The sequence below is a fragment of the Chiloscyllium plagiosum genome, unplaced genomic scaffold (assembly GCF_037043375.1).
Source record: "Chiloscyllium plagiosum isolate Xiang-an unplaced genomic scaffold, Cpla_swu_hap1 HiC_scaffold_1, whole genome shotgun sequence".
Lineage (NCBI taxonomy): Eukaryota > Metazoa > Chordata > Chondrichthyes > Orectolobiformes > Hemiscylliidae > Chiloscyllium > Chiloscyllium plagiosum.
Window position 1 is genome coordinate 41144792 of NW_028270139.1, and position 20438 is coordinate 41165229.

Below are 20438 nucleotides of genomic sequence, written 5' to 3' on the forward strand. Positions count from 1 at the left end.
ACATTTACAGTGCACAAAAAAAAGTCATTTTCTGATTTATAGAAACTGTATCTGGCTGTGAACTTCAGCAAAGTTTGAAGAGACTGTCTGAACAATGGAATTTAGAAATTGCTGTTTAACTGGTTGAAATGTTGTGCAGCTGGTGTGTGTGTATTTTTAAAACTGCTAGTAGCAGTGAATAACCAGCATTTTGCAAAGACACAGTTGATTCATGTCCAGAAAACCTAAATCTACATTTATCTTGCTGCTAGGCTGCAGTGACTTTGTGCAGTGTCTTTACATTCTTTCTAACTTTTAACACAGGCACCTCAGCACAGCAGCTGGATGCGACCTTCAGCACAAATGCATCCCTGGAGATCTTTGAGTTGGATCTGGCTGATTGTACCCTGGATATGAAATCATGTGGTTCCTTTTCTTCCCCACACAGGTAAAATCAAATAAGTGTTAGATCCTAACTTAATCCTGCACAAAATGTACCATATGTACTCGAGTCAAAGACAATCTCGTATTAAAGTCGACCCCCTATTTTTGGCCAAAAAGTCAGCAATTTCTATATATCTAGTGTAAAAGTCAACCCTAGTTCTTCACAGATAACAGATCAACATTTGTGAGTCAAGGTATTACTTTGTACATAAATGTTACGATGAGGAAATGAATTTTTTGTTCATGTTATTTGTGATTTGATGTACAATTCACACTAATTTAAAGTGAAAAAGAGTCAGGTGACAACCAATCTCGTGGAATAGTCATATACCAAGTTGAGATTTTGAAATTTCTTCTTCATTTTGTGTAAAAATACCCTGCAGAAAATAACAAAAATATATAGCAACATTTAAACTGAAAGTTATTGAAGTTACAGAGAAGACAATTAACCGTGTAGCAGCAAGAGAATTTTGTGTTTCGGAGAGGCTTGTGAGAGACTGGAGAAAGATATTGAACCAACTTCAGACGATGCTAAAATGAAAGTGTGCCTCCGGAGGTAAACCCAGCAAGAGGACACAATTGGAAGAAAAACGTTGCTGAGTGGGTACTTGAAAATCAACAAAATGGAAAGTGTGTTAATCGTGAGGCCATCTGAATGAAATGAATCAAAGAAGGGTAAAATTTGGGATTTTAAGGCAAGCGCTGGATGGTGCATCAAGTTCGTCAGAAGGCATAACTTAGTAATTCGGCAGAGAAGTAAGATTGCACAAAAGCTGCCTGCTGAACTAGAAGATATGATATCACAGTTTCACCAATTTGTAATCAGAAATCGGCAAAGTAAGACTACAAGGTATCTGCGTTGGAGGTTGTTCTGCTATAATGTGTGTTTAGTCAACGTGAATTAGCTGTTGCGAATTAACGAATAGGGCACACTAAAGCGTGAACTGTTAAAACATGTTGGCTATAACGTGATTGCATCTCACATCCTCTGTACTGTCCAATGCATTCAAACTTTCTCATTTCTTGAATGATTTGAAATTAGTGTCAGCTTTTATTTCCTTCCATGAATCTACGATCCATTCACTTTAAGTGCTATTTTTAATGCACGATTTTTATATAGCGTGGGCTCACAAGCATGCAACCATCGCTTTATAGAAGAACTACCTGTATTACTCTCAACTTGCCGGAGAATTGAACTGTGAACCAAAAAGGGGAGAAAACCACTGGCCATGAGAAAAGCAGTTGACTTTCGTTCTTTCTTGTCTGGCTGATGGCAGCAAGTTAAAACTGATGGCTGTTTTTAAGGGAAAAAAACTTTGCCACAGGAGAAATTTCCAAAAGGAATTGGCATCCATATGCATCCACAAGGCTGGATGGATGAAGGTGGATTTAGAAAATGGATAAAGGAGGTTTGGAATTTACACCCTGGTGGACGACAGAAGGAAAAGAGTTTTCTTGTCTGGCACCAGTTTAGATGACATCTAGTGAAGGACGTTGTTGAAAACGTCGGATCACATAACACTGACGTAGCTGTAATTCCCAACGGATTTACAAGCATTTTGCAATGAACAGATGTTGGTGTCAATAAACCATTCAAGGACATGATCAGAATGAAGTGGAATAACTGGATGGGTAACGGAGAAAAAGCATACACAAAAGAAGGCAGTATGAGGGCTCCATCACTGCCACTGATCTGTGAATGGATCGTAGATCCATGGAAGGAAATAAAAGCTGACGTTATTTTCAAATCATTCAATAAATGTGGAATTTCAAATGCTTTGGACAGTACAGAGGATTATCTATGGGGTGATGTAGATGAAGAAGAAAAAGTGGATGATATGCTACCGCTAACTACGGACAGTGAAGATGAAGTTTCCTCAAGCAGTATATAGAGGGTCCTATTTGGGAAAGGGCAAAATGCGACCTACTCTTGGGACATAGGGCAGGACAGGTGACTGAGGTGACAATGGGGGAGCACTTTGGGATCAATGACCATAGATCTATTAATCTTAAAATTCAAAGTTTGTGAGAAGATTTGTAGCTCGGTGCTCATTGCTGTGATTCTGTTCGCCGAGTTGGAAGTTTTTGTTGCAAACGTTTCGTCCCCTGTCTAGGTGACATCCTCAGTGCTTGGGAGCCTCCTGTGAAGCGCTTCTGTGGTGTTTCCTCCGGCATTTATAGTGGCCTGTCCCTGCCGCTTCCGGTTGTCAGTTTCAGCTGTCCGCTGTAGTGGCCGGTATATTGGGTCCAGGTCGATGTGTTTGTTGATGGAGTTTGTGGATGAGTGCCATGCTTCTAGGAATTCCCTGGCTGTTCTTTGTTTCGCTTGCCCTATAATGGTAGTGTTGTCCCAGTCAAATTCATGTTGCTTGTCGTCTACGTGTGTGACCAGCTATCCCTAGTAGACATGAATTTGACTGGGACAACAATATCATTATAGGGCAAGCGAAACAAAGAACAGCCAGGGAATTCCTAGAAGCATGGCACTCATCCACAAACTCCATCAACAAACACATCGACCTGGACCCAATATACCGGCCACTACAGCGGACAGCTGAAACTGACAACCGGAAGTGGCAGGGAAATGCCGGAGGAAACACCACAGAAGCGCTTCACAGGAGGCTCCCAAGCACTGAGGATGTCACCTAGACAGGGGACGAAACATTTGCAACAAAAACTTCCAGCTTGGCGAACAGAACCACAGTAATCTTAAAATTGTTATGGAGAGGGACAAAACTTTTCCACAGGTTCAAGTTCTCAATTGGGGCAAGGCAAATTTTGATGAAATGAGAAAGAAGTTTGCAAGGGTTGATTGGAGTAATTTGTTTGCAGGCAAAGGGACCTCCGGCAATTGGGAGGCCTTTAAAAGTGAAATAGCTAGAGTTCAAGGTCTATATTTTCCTGCGAGGGTGAAAGGCAAGGTTGACAGGAATAGGGAACCTTAGATGACGAGAGATATTGAGGCTTTGATCAGAAAACAGGAGGATGCATTGGCTCAGGTAGAGGCAGCTGGGATCAAGGGAATGCCTGAAGGTATATAGGGGATACAGGAGCTACTGAAGAAGGAAATCAGGAGGATGAAAAGGGGGCACGAGATAGCCTTGGCTGACAAGATTAGGAAGAATCCAAAGAGGTTCTTTAAGCATAAAAAGGATAAAAAAACTAAAGAGACAATAGGACACCTCAAGGATCAAAGTGGACATGTATGTATAGAACCACAGGAGATGGGTGAGGTCTTCAATGAATATTGCTCCTCCATGTTTGCCGTGGAGAAAGACATGAAGATTTGGGAACTTGGGGGAAGTTAGTGGTGATATCTAGGGGGATAGTCCATATCACAGGAGAGGAGGAAGTGGATGTATTAGAATCTATGAACGTGGCTAAATCTCCTGGTCATGAATAGATATATATAAGAACACTGAAAGAAGCTAGAGAGGAAATTGCAGGAGCCCTGGCTGATATTTTTGCATCATTGTTAGACACAGGTGAGGTCCCGGAAGACTGGAGGGTCGCAAATGTTGTGCCATTATTCAAGAAGGGCTGCAAAGTAAAACCTAGGAACTATAGACCAGTAAGCCTAACATCTGTGGTAGGTAATTTACTTGAGAAGGTTCTGAGATATACTGCATTTGGAAAGACAGGGTTTGATTAGGAATAGTCAGCATGGCTTTGTGCATGGGAGATCATGGCTCACAAATTTGTTAGAGGTTTTTGATGAAGTGACCAGGAAGGTTGATGAGGGCAGGGCTGTAGACATAGCCTATATGGATTTCAGTAAGGCCTTTGATAAGGTTCCACATGGTAGGCTGCTCTGGAAGGTTAAGATTGCATGGAATCCAGGGGGATCTGGCAAATTGGATACACAGTTGGCTTGATGGTAGGAAGCAGAGGGTAATAGTGGAAGGATGCTTGTTGGATGGGTGGCCTGTGACTAGTGGCATGCATTGGGGGTTGGTGTTGGGCCCATTGCTGTTTATTATCTATATCAATGATTTGGATGAGAATGTGCAAAGCATCATTAGTAAGGTTTTAGTAAGACAGCAAAATAGGCACTATTGTGGACAGTGAGGAAGGTTATTAGAAATTGCAGCTGGATCTTGATCAGCTGGGGAAGTGGACCAAGAAATGGCAAATGGAGTTTAATATAGATAAGTGTAAGGTCTTGCTTTTCGGAAAGTCAAATCACGATAGGAGTTTCATGGTGAACATAGTGACCTTGGCAGTGAAGAAGGCTTTTGGCATACTGGCCTTCATCAGTCAAGACATTGAGTATAGAAGTTGTATAGGACATTGGTGAGGCCGCACTTGGAGTATTATATTTAGTTTTGGTCACCTTACTAGAGAAAAGATGTTGCTAAACTGCAAAGAGTGCAGAAGAAATTTGCAAGGATGTTGCCAGTATCCAGTGGTCTGAGTTATAGGGAGAGGTTGGACGAGCTAGGTCTTTTTATCTTCAGAGTGTAGGAGACTGAAGGGAAGACCTTACAAAAATGTATAAGATCATGAGAGGCATGGATAGGGTGAATGCACTCAAGTCTTTTTCCCAGGGTTGGAGAATCGAGGACTAGAGGGCATCAGTTTAAGGCTAGAGGGGAAAGAATGAAAGGAAACCTGAGAGGCAACTTTTTTACACAGAAGGGTGGTCTGCATATGGAATGTACTGCCAGCAGAAGTAGTTGAGACTGGTACATTAACAATATTTAAAAGGCATTTGGGCAAGTACATGGATGGGAAAGGCTTAGAAGGACATAGGTCGAGTACAAGGAAATGGGGTTAGCGTGGATAAACATTTTGGTCAGCATGGAAATGTTTGGGCCTAAGGGCCTGTCCCTACGCTGTAGGTCTCTATGATTCTCTTTAATTCTATGAGGAGGATCAATACGATGATATCATTTATCCTGATAATTATAAAGCTTTATTCAGTGCTGAAGATGTTGAACAATGTGATTTTGCAGGATTTTAATGAACTTTTGTATTTGACATGTTTAATTTAAGATGTAGCATAATTGTGATTTAAAGCTGTATTATATTTCTACTTCACTTTTTGTATGTATAAATAAAAGCTTACTAATTCATTTTTTGTTTCTATTGTCTTTGGCCAGTAATTACCATAATTCATTGTGTTTTTTTTTCTCTTTATTAATTTAGAGACCAATTGGGCTTCTGCTAATGATATGGTATTTTGGACTGTAGCATGAATTTCAGCCCCTCAAAAGTAGCATCCATGTAATAGCCAACACGATAAATTTAAACATTAAAAATAGTCTTAAAAAGTTCAACTATTACACGTGTATATTTGGTATTTTATATTTAATTTAATCCCTCCACTGTTTGCTTTTGGTTAGTTAAGTGATGAGTTCTTTTCTGCTGTGGAGCTGGATGTTTCTAGTTTGTGATAGCAGACTGAGGGATCCGCCCTCCCCAGAATGAAGGTGTCCCTTCTCATTCTTCCAGCATCTTCCATTTGGGGCTGTATGTCATCAACAAATTTATGATTGGGAGAACTGAAAGTCGCAGATTCTCTGGAGCCTGCCTTTTCAACCCCTTCACAGATACTTTTAAAAGGAACATATAAGGAGAAGAGAGTGGAGGATATGCAAATAGGGTTAAACAAAGAATGATTGGTGGATATGTGTGGAGTACATGGAGCAGTTGGGCTGAATGGCCAGTTTCTGTGCTCTAGGTTTGATGTAAAAAATTAACTCATTGAACTTATCTTTCTCAGTTCAAATCTGAAGGTAATGCAGGATTTTTTTTGGTCCCTAGGACTCAGCACAATCATTCTTTGCAGTTGTATAAGACTCTGGTACGGCCGCATCTGGAATATTGTGTGCGGTTTTGGTCGCCATACTATAGGAAGGATGTGGAGGCATTGGAACGGGTGCAGAGGAGGTTTACCAGGATGTTGCCTGGTATGGAAGGAAAATCGTATGAGGAAAGACTGAGGCACTTGGGGCTGTTTTCACTAGAGAAAAGAAGGTTTAGGGGTGACTTGATTGAGGTGTACAAGATGATTAGGGGGTTAGATAGGGTAGACAGTATGAACCTTTTCCCGCGTATGGAGTCGGGTATTACAAGGGGGCATAGCTTTAAATTAAGGGGGGGTAGATATAGGACTGATGTTAGGGGTAGGTTCTTCACTCAGCGAGTCGTTAGTTCATGGAATGCCCTGCCAGTAACAGTGGTGGACTCTCCCTCTTTATGGGCATTTAAGAGGGCATTGGATAGGTATATGGAGGATAGTGGGTTAGTGTAGTTTAGGTGGGCTTGGATCGGCGCAACATCGAGGGCCCAAGGGCCTGTACTGCGCTGTATTCTTCTATGTTCTATGTTCTATGTTCTTTTATATGTTTGTGTTCCTAAGGTACCATAAGCTTATCTGGAGTCCTCATGAAATCAGAGCGGGTGGCCAGTCCTCTGGTGTCCTAATTGCTGGTGGTGAAAATGGGAATATCATCCTGTACAACCCAGCTGAAATTATATCAGGAGGAGAGGACGTTGTGATTGGACAGAATAACACACACTCTGGTCCGGTTAGAGCACTTGATTTCAATCCTTTTCAGGTAAGTTAGCCCAACCTTCAAATTATCTGCTAAATGCATGTTTTTATGGAAAAAAAAACTCAGAAAATATATCATTCTCCATCATGATGAAGGACGGGGATAATATTTTTGGTTTCCCAAAGGTTTCCATAAATAGGATGTCTTGGATGGCTTAGACTAATTGGTAGAGATAGAGTGCCCTGGTTAATCAGCAGCTCCATATTTGTTATTATCATTCAACTATCAGGAGGGTAGAAGGCAAACTAAATGGTTTGATTGTTTATTTGCAGCATCAGCAAAAAACACTCCCAGGTCAAATGCAGCAGTGACTGTGCTCAATCCTAATATGCTGTTGAAGTTCATAACCTGGACATCCTTTTGTTGGTAAAAGATTAAGTGGCTTTTTGTGCTATTAATCTATGCTCAATAGGAATTTAGTTGCAACAGATCAGTTTGATTTCATTTCAGCTCTTGTTGCCAGCAGAGAGAAACACTTATCCTACCATCTATGCATTCAAATACAAGTTTCAAACTAGAAAGGCAGTGATCTTTGTGGAGATGCATATTCTCGTGCACTTCTAGTCTAGGATTTTGAGGTGTGTTTTATCTTACAATTGATGTAGATCTTACAATTAAACTATAGACTGAGTTTGAAAGAACCAATCTTAAGTTTACTAGCCCTGATTAGTTACAAGGCGCTAATATGTTTTCAGAATTTGACAGAATTGAGGGTTGACAGAATTTATTAAGTTTATCAAAGCAAGCTCAAGATAAATTATGCTTAATGAGGCAATGGTTTTTCAATTGATCCACTTCAGAATACCAGTTTGCAGCACTAGTTTACTGGGCAGTCGTATCTTGTTCTGTTTTGATGAGTGAATTCTTCTTCTACCTTTGGTTTTCCCTTGTTGGGCATTGTACCCACTAATTATTAACCATTATCAGCCACGACTCCCTTGTGCATGATCAAAGGGCATCATGTGTCCAGTCATCCTAAATCATAAATCTAAGAATTCTACAAAATCTACCAATAACTGACATGCAACTCAACAATAACCGTTGCCACCTAAAACTCAAAATAATGACACCAACTAACACACACAAGCCTATTGCAGACTTGAAATCACTATTTTGAAACATAGTTTTTACACAAAGACCTGTCCACTTCAAAATAATTTTCACATTTGTTAGCCTAGGTTTACATCAGCTTAAGCCATAAAACATTAGTGAAACCATAAACACTTTGACCAGTGGTATGACTTCTTCCTAAAATAAACTGTTTAACAACTGAACTCAAATTAATCAGTAGGTGATTTAATCACTTACTGCTAATGAAGACAAAATTAACAAGTATTGGAAAAAATAATTCAATTCTATGGTAGGACAATCAATGATGCTTGCCACTGTGTCGTTGTAGACATGCATGGGGCTGACCTAGTTGGAATATGGAGGTAGGCAGAGAAGATTGTGGGTGATCTGCTTTGTTACTATTTTTAAAAGCAGTGGTCTTATTTAGAGACATGGACAAAGTATTTTTTTCTTTATTCCTTCACTTATTCTGTCTCATTGTCCTTGAGAAGACGGTGCTGGAGAGCCGCTACCTTGAACCTGGCCTGTGTAGGCTTGCAGTGCCTTTAAGTTAGAATTCCAGGGTTTTCTTGCCCCCAAGATGGCCTAGTAAGACTGCAATATAATATTCCTTGGCTCTTTCTTTCATTTCTACCGCGCTGTTTAATCTTTGCTCATCTATTCTGTTTCATCAAAAGTCAATGCAAGCTTCAGGTGCAGCATTAAATCTTCAGCCCTTTTTAATCTTTGACTAGAGTAACTTCAGGCCTTAGCTATGTGGCCCATTTTCATCTCTGTACTGGATGCTGGTAAAGTGTGGAGGGTTTTATTGAGGGAAAATGAGAGCTTGGTTTACATTTGGATCTCATAATTTTATTTGAGCATAGCACTGGTCTTAAGAGAGGCTGTAGAAATAGTTTATGTTACCATGAGTTAAGACACAAATTCTTGGAAATATGCAACAGGCATATTATGCAATGAGCGTAAAATGTGAAAAGCCAGTTGGAAACTGAGTATAATTTTTTTTTCTTTGGAAACCAAGTTAAGAAAGCGCAAGACTAATTCCAGAGTGAATTATACAATGAATGGAAGAGCCTTGGGAAAGGTTGATGGGTAGAGAGATCTGGGAGTGCAGGTCCATTGTACCCTGAAGGTTGCTGCACAGGTGGAAAGAGTGGACAAGAAGGCATATAGTATGCTTACCTTCATTGGACGGGGTATTGAGTATAAGAGCTGGCAGGTCATGTTAAAGTTGTACAAGACATTGGTTTGGCCGCATTTAGAATACTGTGTACAGTTCTGGTCGCCACATTACCAAAAGGATGTGGACGCTTTGGAGAGGGTGCAGAGAAGGTTTACGAGGATGTTGTCTGGTATGGAAGGTGCTAGCTATGAAGAGAGATTCAGTAGATTAAGTTTAAAGGAGATTGAGGGGGGGTCCTGATTGAGGTTTACAAAATCATGAAGGGTAGAGACAAGGTGGATAGAGACAAGCTTTTTCCCAGGGTGTAGGATTCAGTAACGAGAGGTCACGCTTTTAAGGTGAAAGGTGGAGAGTTTAAGGGGGATACATGCGGCGAGTACTTCACACGGAGGGTGGTTGGCATTTGGAACGCATTGCCAGCAGAGGTGGTAGAGGCAGGCACGGTAGATTCATTTAAGATGCGTCTAGATAACTACATGAGTAGGTGGGGAGTAGAGGGATACCGATGCTTAGAAATTGACTGACAGATTTAGACATTACATTTTGATTGGCTCAGGCTTGGAGGGCTGAAGGGCCTATTCCTGGGCTGTAAATTTTTTTTTGTTCTTTGTTCTTATAGAACTTATCAAAAAGGATGGGTGGGGGTGAGACAACAGGGAAACTTTGAGCTCTGGAACCATTTGTGGAGGGGACACATAACAGTGTGACTAATTTTTGCTGAACTGGAAAGGGTTAAACATGTATTTAATGAACATGAAACATCAACTCTGTTCCTCTTTCCACAGATATTGCCTAACCTGCTGAGTGTTTCCAGCATTTTCTATTTTAATTTCAGATTTCCTCCATCCACAGTATTTTGTGTTGATAAGGTCTGTCCTAGGTATGCTTACGTTTGGACAAAAATGCCTTCAGTTCTTCTTCTGGGTCTGCTATTGTTTGTTATTTATATAAATAATTTGGATGAGAATATAGGAAGCATGGTTAGTAAATTTGCAGATGACATCAAAATTGGAAGTATAGTGGAGAGTGAAAATTATCTAAGATTACAAAGAGATCTTGATCAATTGGGCCAGTGGGCTGAGGAGTGGCAGATGGAACTTAATTTGGCTAAATGTGAGGTACTGCGTTTTGGTAATACAAACATGGCCAGGACTTGTGAAATTAATAGTAGATGCCTAGGTGGTGTTGTAGATCAGAGAGACTAAGGGGTTCAGCAAGTGGCTCAGAAGACGTTTAGCATGCTTGCCTTCATTGCTCAGACCTTTGAGCATAGGAGTTGGGATGTTATGTTGACATTGTACAGGATGCTGGTGAGACCTCTTCTAGAGTACTTTGTGCCATTCTGGTTGCCCTGTTATAAGAAAGATGTTATTAAACTGAAGGTTAAGCAGGATGTTGGTGGGATTGGAGGGCTTGACATAGACTGGAATGGCTGGGACTTTCTGCACTGGAACATTGGAGATTGAGGGGTGACTTTATTGAGGTTTATAAAATCATGATGGGCGTAGATAAGGTGAATGACAAGGTTCTTTCCCCCAGGGTTGTGCATTTCAAAACTAGGGGACATATGTTTAAGGTGAGAGGAGAAAGATTTAAAAAAGACATGAGGGGCAATTTTTTTTACACATTTGTGGAATGATTGCCACAAAAAGTAATAGATGCAGGTGCAGTTATAACATTTCGCGAACTTTATATAAATGTATTTAATAGGAAAAGTTTGGAGGGATATGGGCCAAGCACAAGCATGTGTGACAGTTTAGTTTGGGACCACGGTCGACCAAAGGGTCTGTTTTCACACTATTTGATTCTCAAGATAAAGAGGTCAATGAATGATGGATTTTTATACTTACTCCCCAAAATAGAGAGATTTAGACAGGGAATTGAGGCCTAGACAATTGAAGGTGCACCTTCTAATTAGTGCGATGAAAGAATACAAGTGCACAAGACAGCAAAGTCGCATGGACATTGAATTCTTGGAAAGTTGTTAGCTCAGGGCAGTTTAGAGAAAGTAGGTGAACTATTGGGGGTTAGTGAGTTAAACACAGAATGAGAATGATAAAAGGCATTAAGAAAAGTATGCAAATATGTAGTAATATGAAGTATGAAAAGTGTGAAGTAAGGCATTTAACAGGATCATAAAGTCAAAAAGGTGTAGGTTGTTTCTCCAACTCTTTTCAGATGCATTACCACTTAGCATTTAAAATTGTTTGCATTTACACTTGCTGATCCCCCCTCCCAGTGTTTTAGTCTGGGAACATTTTATTCTGCTGTGGTTGTAATCAACTTATAGAATTGCATCTCTAGAGAATGTCAGTAATGCAACAAATAGGAAGGGAAGTCAAATGCCATCTGTAAAAATTGGAGAAAAAAAGAAATTTTGCAAATATTTTCAGTATAATCTTTTACTAGAATTACTTTTAACGAGACTTACTAGTATCTGAAATATCTATTTATTTCAATTTTAACTAAAAAACGTTTGACGCATTTGAAAAAAAAGTCTGCTTTAACTGAAAGGGTTGGTGAGATCATGCAACTGTGTAACCTGCCTCTTTCAGAGTTGTCCAGGTAATGTTTCCACTACACCTAATGAATTATTAATTGCTTCTTTTGACCAGAGTAACCTTGTAGCTTCCGGAGCTAATGAGTCTGAAATCTACATCTGGGATTTGAATAATTTTGAGACTCCAATGACACCTGGGACCAAATCTCAGGTATGTTTATTCCATTCATGTTTCCTTGTACTCAATCTAGCTTCATTCCGAGTATTGTTGAGAAGCTGCTACAAAAAAACGTATGAATGTAATCCACTCGAGATGGTTGAAACTTTTTTTAAATGAGCAGGAATGATTCATTTAAAACACAATGAATTCCATGAATACTGGCCTCTTTCATTTTGTCTTAATCAATAACAATAGTTGACAGCTCACAGCACAGGAACAGATAAGTGCATAGTTTTTAATGTGTAACCTTGCTGTAAGTCTACACTAGTGAGTAGAGTGGGTTTGTTCTTGATTTATGTGTTTTATTGAGATCGGTTTTTTGATTACATTTTAAAAAATACAAAGCATAAGTACTAAGTTAGCCTGTTTTTTTTTTAAGAGCAATAAGACAGTGCTATTTTCTGGGTCTGTAGATTGCTAAGGTGCAAAGATGTGGGAGTTTAAGGAAAGTTTACATGTTACTGATGATTATGTCGGCAGGAAGTGTCTTTGGTTGTGAATCCTATCGGATCGTATGAATCGGTTGGCTTTGCTGTTGAAGGCAATGAGGAATTTACAAGAGCTAGTGAGTGTGATGGATGGCAGTTGCGGGAAGGGAGAAAAACAGCAGATACAATTAGGCAGATGTGTTAACTCCAGGAAAGGTAGGAGGGATAGCCAGGTAGTACAGGAGTCACCTGTGACTATCCCCATTTCAAGCAAGTATGCTGTTTTGGAAAATGTAGGGGTGATGGATTCTCAGGGGAATGTAGCACGAACAGCCAAGTTTCTGGTACCAAGAATGGCTGTAATGTTATTGAGGGGTACGCTGGGTTCCAAGAGATCGATTGTGATAGGGGATTCTCTGATAAGAGGCACAGACAGACGTTTCTGTGGCCAGCAGCGAAAAATCAGAATGATTAGATTAGATTACTTACAGTGTGGAAACAGGCCCTTCGGCCCAACAAGTCGACACCGACACGTCGAAGCGCAACCCACCCATTCCCCTACATTTATCCCTTTACCTAACACTACGGGCAATTTAGCATGGCCAATTTACCTGACCTGCACATCTTTGGACTGTGGGAGGAAACCGGAGCACCCGGAGGAAACCCACGCAGACACGGGGAGAACGTGCATACTCCACACAGTCAGTCGCCTGAGTCGGGAATTGAACCCGGGTCTCTGGCGCTGTGAGGCAGCAGTGCTAACCACTGTGCCACAGTGCCGCCCATAATGATGTGTTGCCTCCCTGGTGTCTGGATCAAGGATGACTCAGAGAGGGTGCAGAATGTTCTCAAGAGGGAGAGGGACTAGCAGGAGGTCATTGTACACATTGGAACTTATGACTTAGGAAGGGAAAAGGATGAGATTCTGAAGGGAGAATATGGAAAGTTAGGCAGGAATTTAAAAAGGAGGTTCTCAAGGGTAGAAATACCTGGATTACTCCTGGTGCTACGAGCTGGTGAGGGTAGGAATAGAAGGATAGAGTAGCTGAGCAGCTGGTGCAGGGGAGAAGGGTTCACATTTTTGGATCATTGGAATCTTTTCTGGGATAGAAGTGACCTGTACAAAAAGGAAAGATTTCACCTGAATTCGAAGGGGGCTAATATACTGGCAGGAAGATTTGCTAGAGCTGCTCAGGAGGATTTAAACTAGTAAGGTGGAGGTTGGTTGGGACCCCTGGAAATAGTGAGGAAGGAGATCAGTCTGAGCCTGGTACAATTGGGAAAAGGAGCGAATCAAACAGTCAGGGCAGGCAGGAACAAAACTGTGAACGAGGTAGGACTGATAAATTAAATTGCATTTATTTCAATGCAAGGGGACCAACAGGGAAGGCAGATGAACTCAGGGCATGGTTAGGAACATGGGACTGGGATGTAGCAATTATAGAAATGTGGCTCAAGGATGGACAGGACTGACAGCTTAATGTTCCAGGATACAAATGCTACAGGAAGTACAGAAAGGGAGGCAAGAGAAGAGGGAGTGTGGGGTTTTTAATAAGGGATAGCATTATTGCTGTACTTAGGGAGGATATTCCTGGGAATACCTCCAGGGAAATTATTTGAGTGGGACTGAGAAATAAGAAAGGGATGATCACCTTATTGGGATTGTATTATAGACCTCTGAATATTCAGCAGGAAATTGAGAAACAGATTTGTAAGGAGATTTCAGTTATCTGGAAGAATAATAGGGTGATTATGATAGGGAATTTTAACTTTCCAAACATCGACTGGGACTGCCATAGAGGTAAGGGTTTAGATGGAGATGAATCTGTTAAATGCGTACAAGACAATTTTCTGATTCAGCATTTGGATGTACCTACTAGAGAAGGTGCAAAACTTGACTTACTCTTGGGAAATAAGTCAGGGCAGGTGACTGAGGTGTCAGTGGGGGAGCACTTTGGGGCCAGTGACCATAATTTTATTAGTTTTAAAGTAGTGATGGAAAAGCATAGACTGGATCTAAAAGTTGAAGTTCTACAAGGAGGAAGGCTAATTTTGACGGCATTAGGCAAGAATGTTCAAAAGCTGATTGGGAACAGATGTTTGTTGATAATGGATGGCTGGAAAATGGGAAGCCTTTAGAAATGAGATAACGAGAGACCAGAGACAGTACGTTCCTGTTAGGGTGAAGGGAAGGGCTGATAGATGTAGGGAATGCTGGATAACTAGAGAAATTGAGGGTTTGGTTAAGAAAAAGAAGGAAGCATATATCAGTTATAGACAGGATAGATTGAGTCAATCCTTAGAAGAGTGTAAAGGCAGTAGGAGTATACTTAAGCGGGAAATCAGGAGGGCAAAAAGGGGACATGAGATAGCTTTGGCAAATAGGTTAAGGGATTTTACAAATACATTCAGGACAAAAGGGTAACTAGGGAGAGAATAGGGCCCCTCAAAGATCAGCAAGGCAGCCTTTATGTGGAGCCGCAGGAGACGGGGGAGATACTAAATGAGAATTTTGCATCAGTGTTTACTGTGGACAAGGAGATGGAAGATATAGAATGTAGGCAAATAGATGGTGACATCTTGAAAAAGTCCATATTACAAAGGAGGAAGTGCCTTGATACACATAAAAGTGGATAAATCCTAGGACCTGTTCAGGTGTACCCTAGAAGTCTATAGGAAGTTGGGGAAGTGATTGCTGGGCCCTTTGCTGAGATATTTATATCATCGATAGTCACAGGTGAAGTGCCGGAAGACTGGAGGTTGGCTAATGTGGTACCACTATTTAAGAAAGGTGATAAGGACAAGCCAGGGAACTATAGACCGGTGGGCAATTTGTTGGAGGAAATCCTGAGGAACTGGATTTACATGTATTTGCAAAGGCAAGGACTGATTATGAATAGTCAACATTGCTTTGTGCATGGGAAATCATGTCTCATGAACTTGATGAAGTTGTTTGAAGAGGTAACAAAGAGCAGTAGATGTGATCTGTATGGACTTCAGTAAGACATTCCACAAGGTTCCTCATGGGAGACTGGTTGGCAAGGTTATATCTCATGGAATACAGGGAGGACTAGCCATTTGGATACAGAACTGACTCAAAGGTAGAAAACAGAAGGTGGTGGTGGAGGATTGTTTTTCAGACTGGAGGCCTGTGACCAGTGGAGTGCCACAAGGATTGGTGCTGGATTCACTACTTTTCATCATTTATATAAATGATTTGTGTGTGAACATAGGAGGTGTAGTTAGTAAGTTTTCAGATGCCACCAAAATTAGAGGTGTAATGGACAGCAAAGAAGGTTACCTCAGATTACAACAGAATCTTGATCAGATGGGCCACTGGGCTGTGGAGTGGCAGATGGAGTTTAATTCAGATAAATGCGAGGTGCTGCATTTTGGGAAAGCAAAGCTTAGCAGGACTTATACACTTAATGGTAAGGTCCTAGAGAGTGTTGCTGAACAACACTCCCTAATGGCACAGTGGTTCAGTGGTTAGCACTGCTGCCTCGCAGCACTAGGGTCCCAGGTTCGATTCCAACCTTGGGCAGACTATCTGTGTGGAGTTTGCACATTCTCCACGTGCCTGCGTGGGTTTCCTCCAGGTGCTCCAGTTTTCTCCAATGGGTTTGGTGAGTTGGCCATGCTAAATTGCCCATAGCGTTAGGTGAAGGGGTAAATGTAGGGGAAAGGGTCTGGGTGAATTGCGCTTCGGCGGGTCGGTGTGGAATTGTTGGACCGAAGGGCCTATTTCCACACTGTAAGTAATCTAATCTAATCTAATCTAACAAAGAGACCTTGGAGTGCAGGTTCATAGCTCCTTGAAATTTGAGTCGCAGGTAGATAGAAAAGTGAAGAAGGCGTTTGATATGTTTTTCTTTATTGGTCAGAGTATTGAGTACAGGAGTTGGGTGGTCATGTTGCGGCTGTACAGGACATTAGTTAGGCCACTTTTGGAATATTGCGTGCATTTCTGGTCTCCTTCCTAACGGAAAGATGTTGTGAAACTTGAAAGAGTTCAGAAAAGATTTACAAGAATATTGGAGGATTTGAGGTATAGGGGGAGGTTGAATGGGCTGGGGCTGTTTTCCTGGATCGTCAGAGGCTGAGGGGTGACCTTCTAGAGGTTTGTAAAATCATGAGGGGCATGGATAGGGTAAATAGACATGGTCTTTTCCGTGGTTTTGGGGGGTCCAGAACTAGAGGGCATAGGTTTAGGGTGAGATGGGAAAGATATAAAAGAGGCAACGTTTTCACACAGAGGGTGGTATGTGTATGGAATGAGTTGCCAGAGGAAGTGGTGGAGGCTGGTACAATTGCAACGTTTAAAAGGCATTTGGATGGGTATATGAATAGAAGGGTTTGGAGGGATATGAGCTGGGTGCTGGCAGGCGGGACTAGATTGGGTTGAGATATCTGGTCGGCATGGACAGGTTGGACCGAAGGGTCTGTTTCCGTGCTGTTCATCTCTATGACTTTATGTGGAGGTTAGGTGAATTGGCGATGCTAAATTGTCCATCGTGTTCAGGGATGTGTACATTAGGTGCTTAGGCAGGGGTGAATAATAGGGTAGGGGAATGAATCTGGGTGGGTTACTCTTTTGGAGGGTTGACATGGACTTGTTGGGCCTAAAGGCCTGTTTCACACTGTCGGGATTCTGTGATCTATAATTATCGTCCATATCAAACCTTGCCTCTTCAAATGGAGATTAATTCCTTCAGAATATTCTCCCTACCATTGATGTGATATTTACTGATCTCACCAGTTTCATTTCCTGGTTTATCCTTTTTTTTTTGAAAAGTGGAATCACATTAGCTGCCTTCAGTCCTTCAGTGCCTCCTTTATGGCCAGAGAAGAATTAAAAGTTTGGGGCAGAACCCCTGAAATTTTGTCGCTGGTCTTCCACAACTGCCTGAGATACAACTCATCCAGACCTGGGGACTTCTGCACGCTTAAGCACAGCAAAGCCTCCAGTACATCCTTACTCCCTATGTCAAGGTTCCCGAATTCTGTACCTACATCCTCTTTCTCCAAAGTGAAGACAGATATGAGATACTTGTTTAATGCCCTATCAATATCCTCTAGCTCCACTCTTTCCGTGGTATCGTCATCCCACGGTATCCTCTTCCCTATTATATAGTGGGATTGCCGCTAATCTTAGCTGCCAGTGTTTTTCCAAGCCCCCTCTTTGTTCTCCTAATTTCTTTCTTGAATTCTTGCCTGCAAGTTCTTGACTCCACTGGAGCATTGATTTGCTCCCTTTGTACCTGTTAAAAGCCTTTCTTTTCTTTCTTACCAATTCTAAATAATCATAGTAATCCCAGATTCTCGAGGCTTATTGCTGTTACATTTCACCCGAAAGGGAACATGCTGGGCCTGTACTCTCCCCAGTTTCCTTTTGAATGCTTTCAATTGTTCCTCTGCAGATTTATGCAGAAGTAGTGTTCCCAGTCCACTTTGGCCAGATCCTTCCTTATTTTAGTAAAATCTGCTTTCCCCCAATCCAAAACCCTTTTTGCAGACCACCTTTTTCCTTTTCCATAACAAACTTTAAGTATGCAGTATTGTGGTCATTATCACTGAAATGCTCTCCTTGTTACCTGGCTGGCTGTGTTTCCCCAGAATTAGGTCCAGCACAGCACTGTCCCTTGTTGGACATTCTACGTGCTGGTATAAAAAGCTCTCATGAATACATTTCAAGAAATCTGCCCCCTCTTAAACCCTTCACACTATGACTATCCCAATTAATATTAGGAACATCAAACTCCCTGAATATAATTGTCTTTTCTTATTTTAAACACTTCCATGAATTGTCTACATAATAGAACATAGAACATAGAACATAGAACAATACAGCACAGAACAGGCCCTTCGGCCCACGATGTTGTGCCGAACTTCTAACCTAGATTAAGTACCCATCCATGTACCTATCTAAATGCCGCTTAAAGGTCGCCAATGATTCCGACTCCACCACTCCCACGGGCAGCGCATTCCATGCCCCCACCACTCTCTGGGTAAAGAACCCACCCCTGACATCTCCCCTATACCTTCCACCCTTCACCTTAAATTTATGTCCCCTTGTAACACTCTGTTGTACCCGGGGAAAAAGTTTCTGACTGTCTACTCTATCTATTCCTTTGATCATCTTATAAACCTCTATCAAGTCACCCCTCATCCTTCGCCGTTCCAACGAGAAAAGGCCGAGAACTCTCAACCTATCCTCGTACGACTTCCTCTCCATTCCAGGCAACATCCTGGTAAATCTTCTCTGCACCCTCTCCAAAGCTTCCACATCTTTCCTAAAGTGAGGCGACCAGAACTGCACACAGTACTCCAACTGTGGCCTAACCAAAGTCCTGTACAGCTGCAACATCACTTCACGACTCTTGAATTCAATCCCTCTGCTAATGAACGATAATACTCCATAGGCCTTCTTACAAACTCTATCCACCTGAGTGGCAACCTTCAAAGATCTATGTACATAGACCCCAAGATCCCTCTGTTCCTCCACCTGACTTAGAACCCTACCATTAACCCTGTATTCCGCATTCTTATTTGTTCTTCCAAAATGGACAACCTCACACTTGGCAGGGTTGAACTCCATCTGCCACTCCTCAGCCCAGCTCTGCATCATATCTAAGTCCCTCTGCAGCCGACAACAGCCCTCCTCACTGTCCACAACTCCACCTATCTTCGTATCATCTGCAAATTTACTGACCCACCCTTCGACTCCCTCATCTAAGTCATTAATAAAAATTACAAACAGCAGAGGACCCAGAACTGATCCCTGCGGAACTCCACTTGTAACTGGGCTCCAGGCTGAATATTTACCATCTACCACCACTCTCTGCCTTCGACCGGTTAGCCAGTTTTCTATCCAATTGGCCAAATTTCCCTCTATCCCATGCCTCCTGACTTTCCGCATAAGCCTACCATGGGGAACCTTATCAAATGCCTTACTAAAATCCATGTACACTACATCCACTGCTCTTCCCTCATCCACATGCTTGGTCACCTCCTCGAAGAATTCAATAAGACTTGTAAGGCAAGACCTACCCTTCACAAATCCGTGCTGGCTGTCCCTAATCAAGCAGTGTCTTTCCAGATACTCATAAATCCTATCCCTCAGTACCCTTTCCATTACTTTGCCTACCACAGAAGTAAGACTAACAGGCCTGTAATTCCCGGGGTTATCCCTATTCCCTTTTTTGAACAGGGGCACAACATTCGCTACTCTCCAGTCCCCTGGTACCACCCCCGTTGCCAGTGAAGACGAGAAGATCATTGCCAACGGTACTGCAATTTCCTCTCTTGCTTCCCACATAATCCTAGGATATATCCCGTCAGGCCCGGGGGACTTGTCTATCCTCAAGTTGTTCAAAATGTCCAACACATCTTCCTTCCTAACAGGTATCTCTTCTAGCTTACCAGTCCATTTCACACTCTCCTCATCTACAATACGGTCCCTCTCGTTCGTAAATACTGAAGAGAAGTACTTGTTCAAGACCTCTCCTATCTCTTCCGACTCAATACACAGTCTCCCACTACTGTCCTTGATCGGACCTACCCTCGTTCTCGTCATTCTCAGGTTTCTCACATACGCATAAAATGCCTTGGGGTTATCCTTGATCCTATCCGCCAACGATTTTTCATGCCCTCTCTTAGCTCTCCTAATCCCTTTCTTCAGGTCCCTTCTGGCTATCCTGTATCCCTCCACTGCTCTGTCTGAACCCTGTTTCCTCAACCTTATGTAAGCCTCCTTCTTCCTCTTTACCAGACATTCAACCTCTCTCGTCAACCAAGGCTCCCTCACACGACCATTTCTTTCCTGCCTGATAGGTACATACATATCATGGACACGCCGTATCTGCTCTTTGAAAAAGTTCCACATTTCCACCACATCCTTCCCTGACAGCCTATGCTCCCAACGTATGCTCCTCAAATCCTGCCTTACAGCATCGTAATTTCCCTTCCCCCAATTATAAAATCTACCTTGTTGTGCGCACCTATCTCTCTCCATAACCAAGGTGAAAGTCACAGAATTGTGGTCACCATCACC

The 20438-nt window shown here is 41.9% G+C and overlaps 1 protein-coding gene across 10 annotated transcripts in view; it reads left to right on the forward strand.

The window, feature by feature from the left end:
- The window catches only part of sec31a (SEC31 homolog A, COPII coat complex component), a 113923-nt gene that overhangs the window by 14700 nt on the left and 78785 nt on the right, over nucleotides 1–20438 (forward strand). For all 10 annotated transcript variants that reach the window (XR_015756981.1, XM_043695150.2, XM_043695188.2 and 7 more), the window contains exons 3-5: nucleotides 304–427; nucleotides 6788–6986; nucleotides 11853–11948. Coding sequence is in view for 9 of the 10 variants with exons in the window: in XM_043695150.2 (XP_043551085.2) it covers nucleotides 304–427; nucleotides 6788–6986; nucleotides 11853–11948 (419 nt within the window). In the remaining variant the exon portion in view is untranslated. The remainder of the gene's footprint in view (nucleotides 1–303; nucleotides 428–6787; nucleotides 6987–11852; nucleotides 11949–20438) is intronic.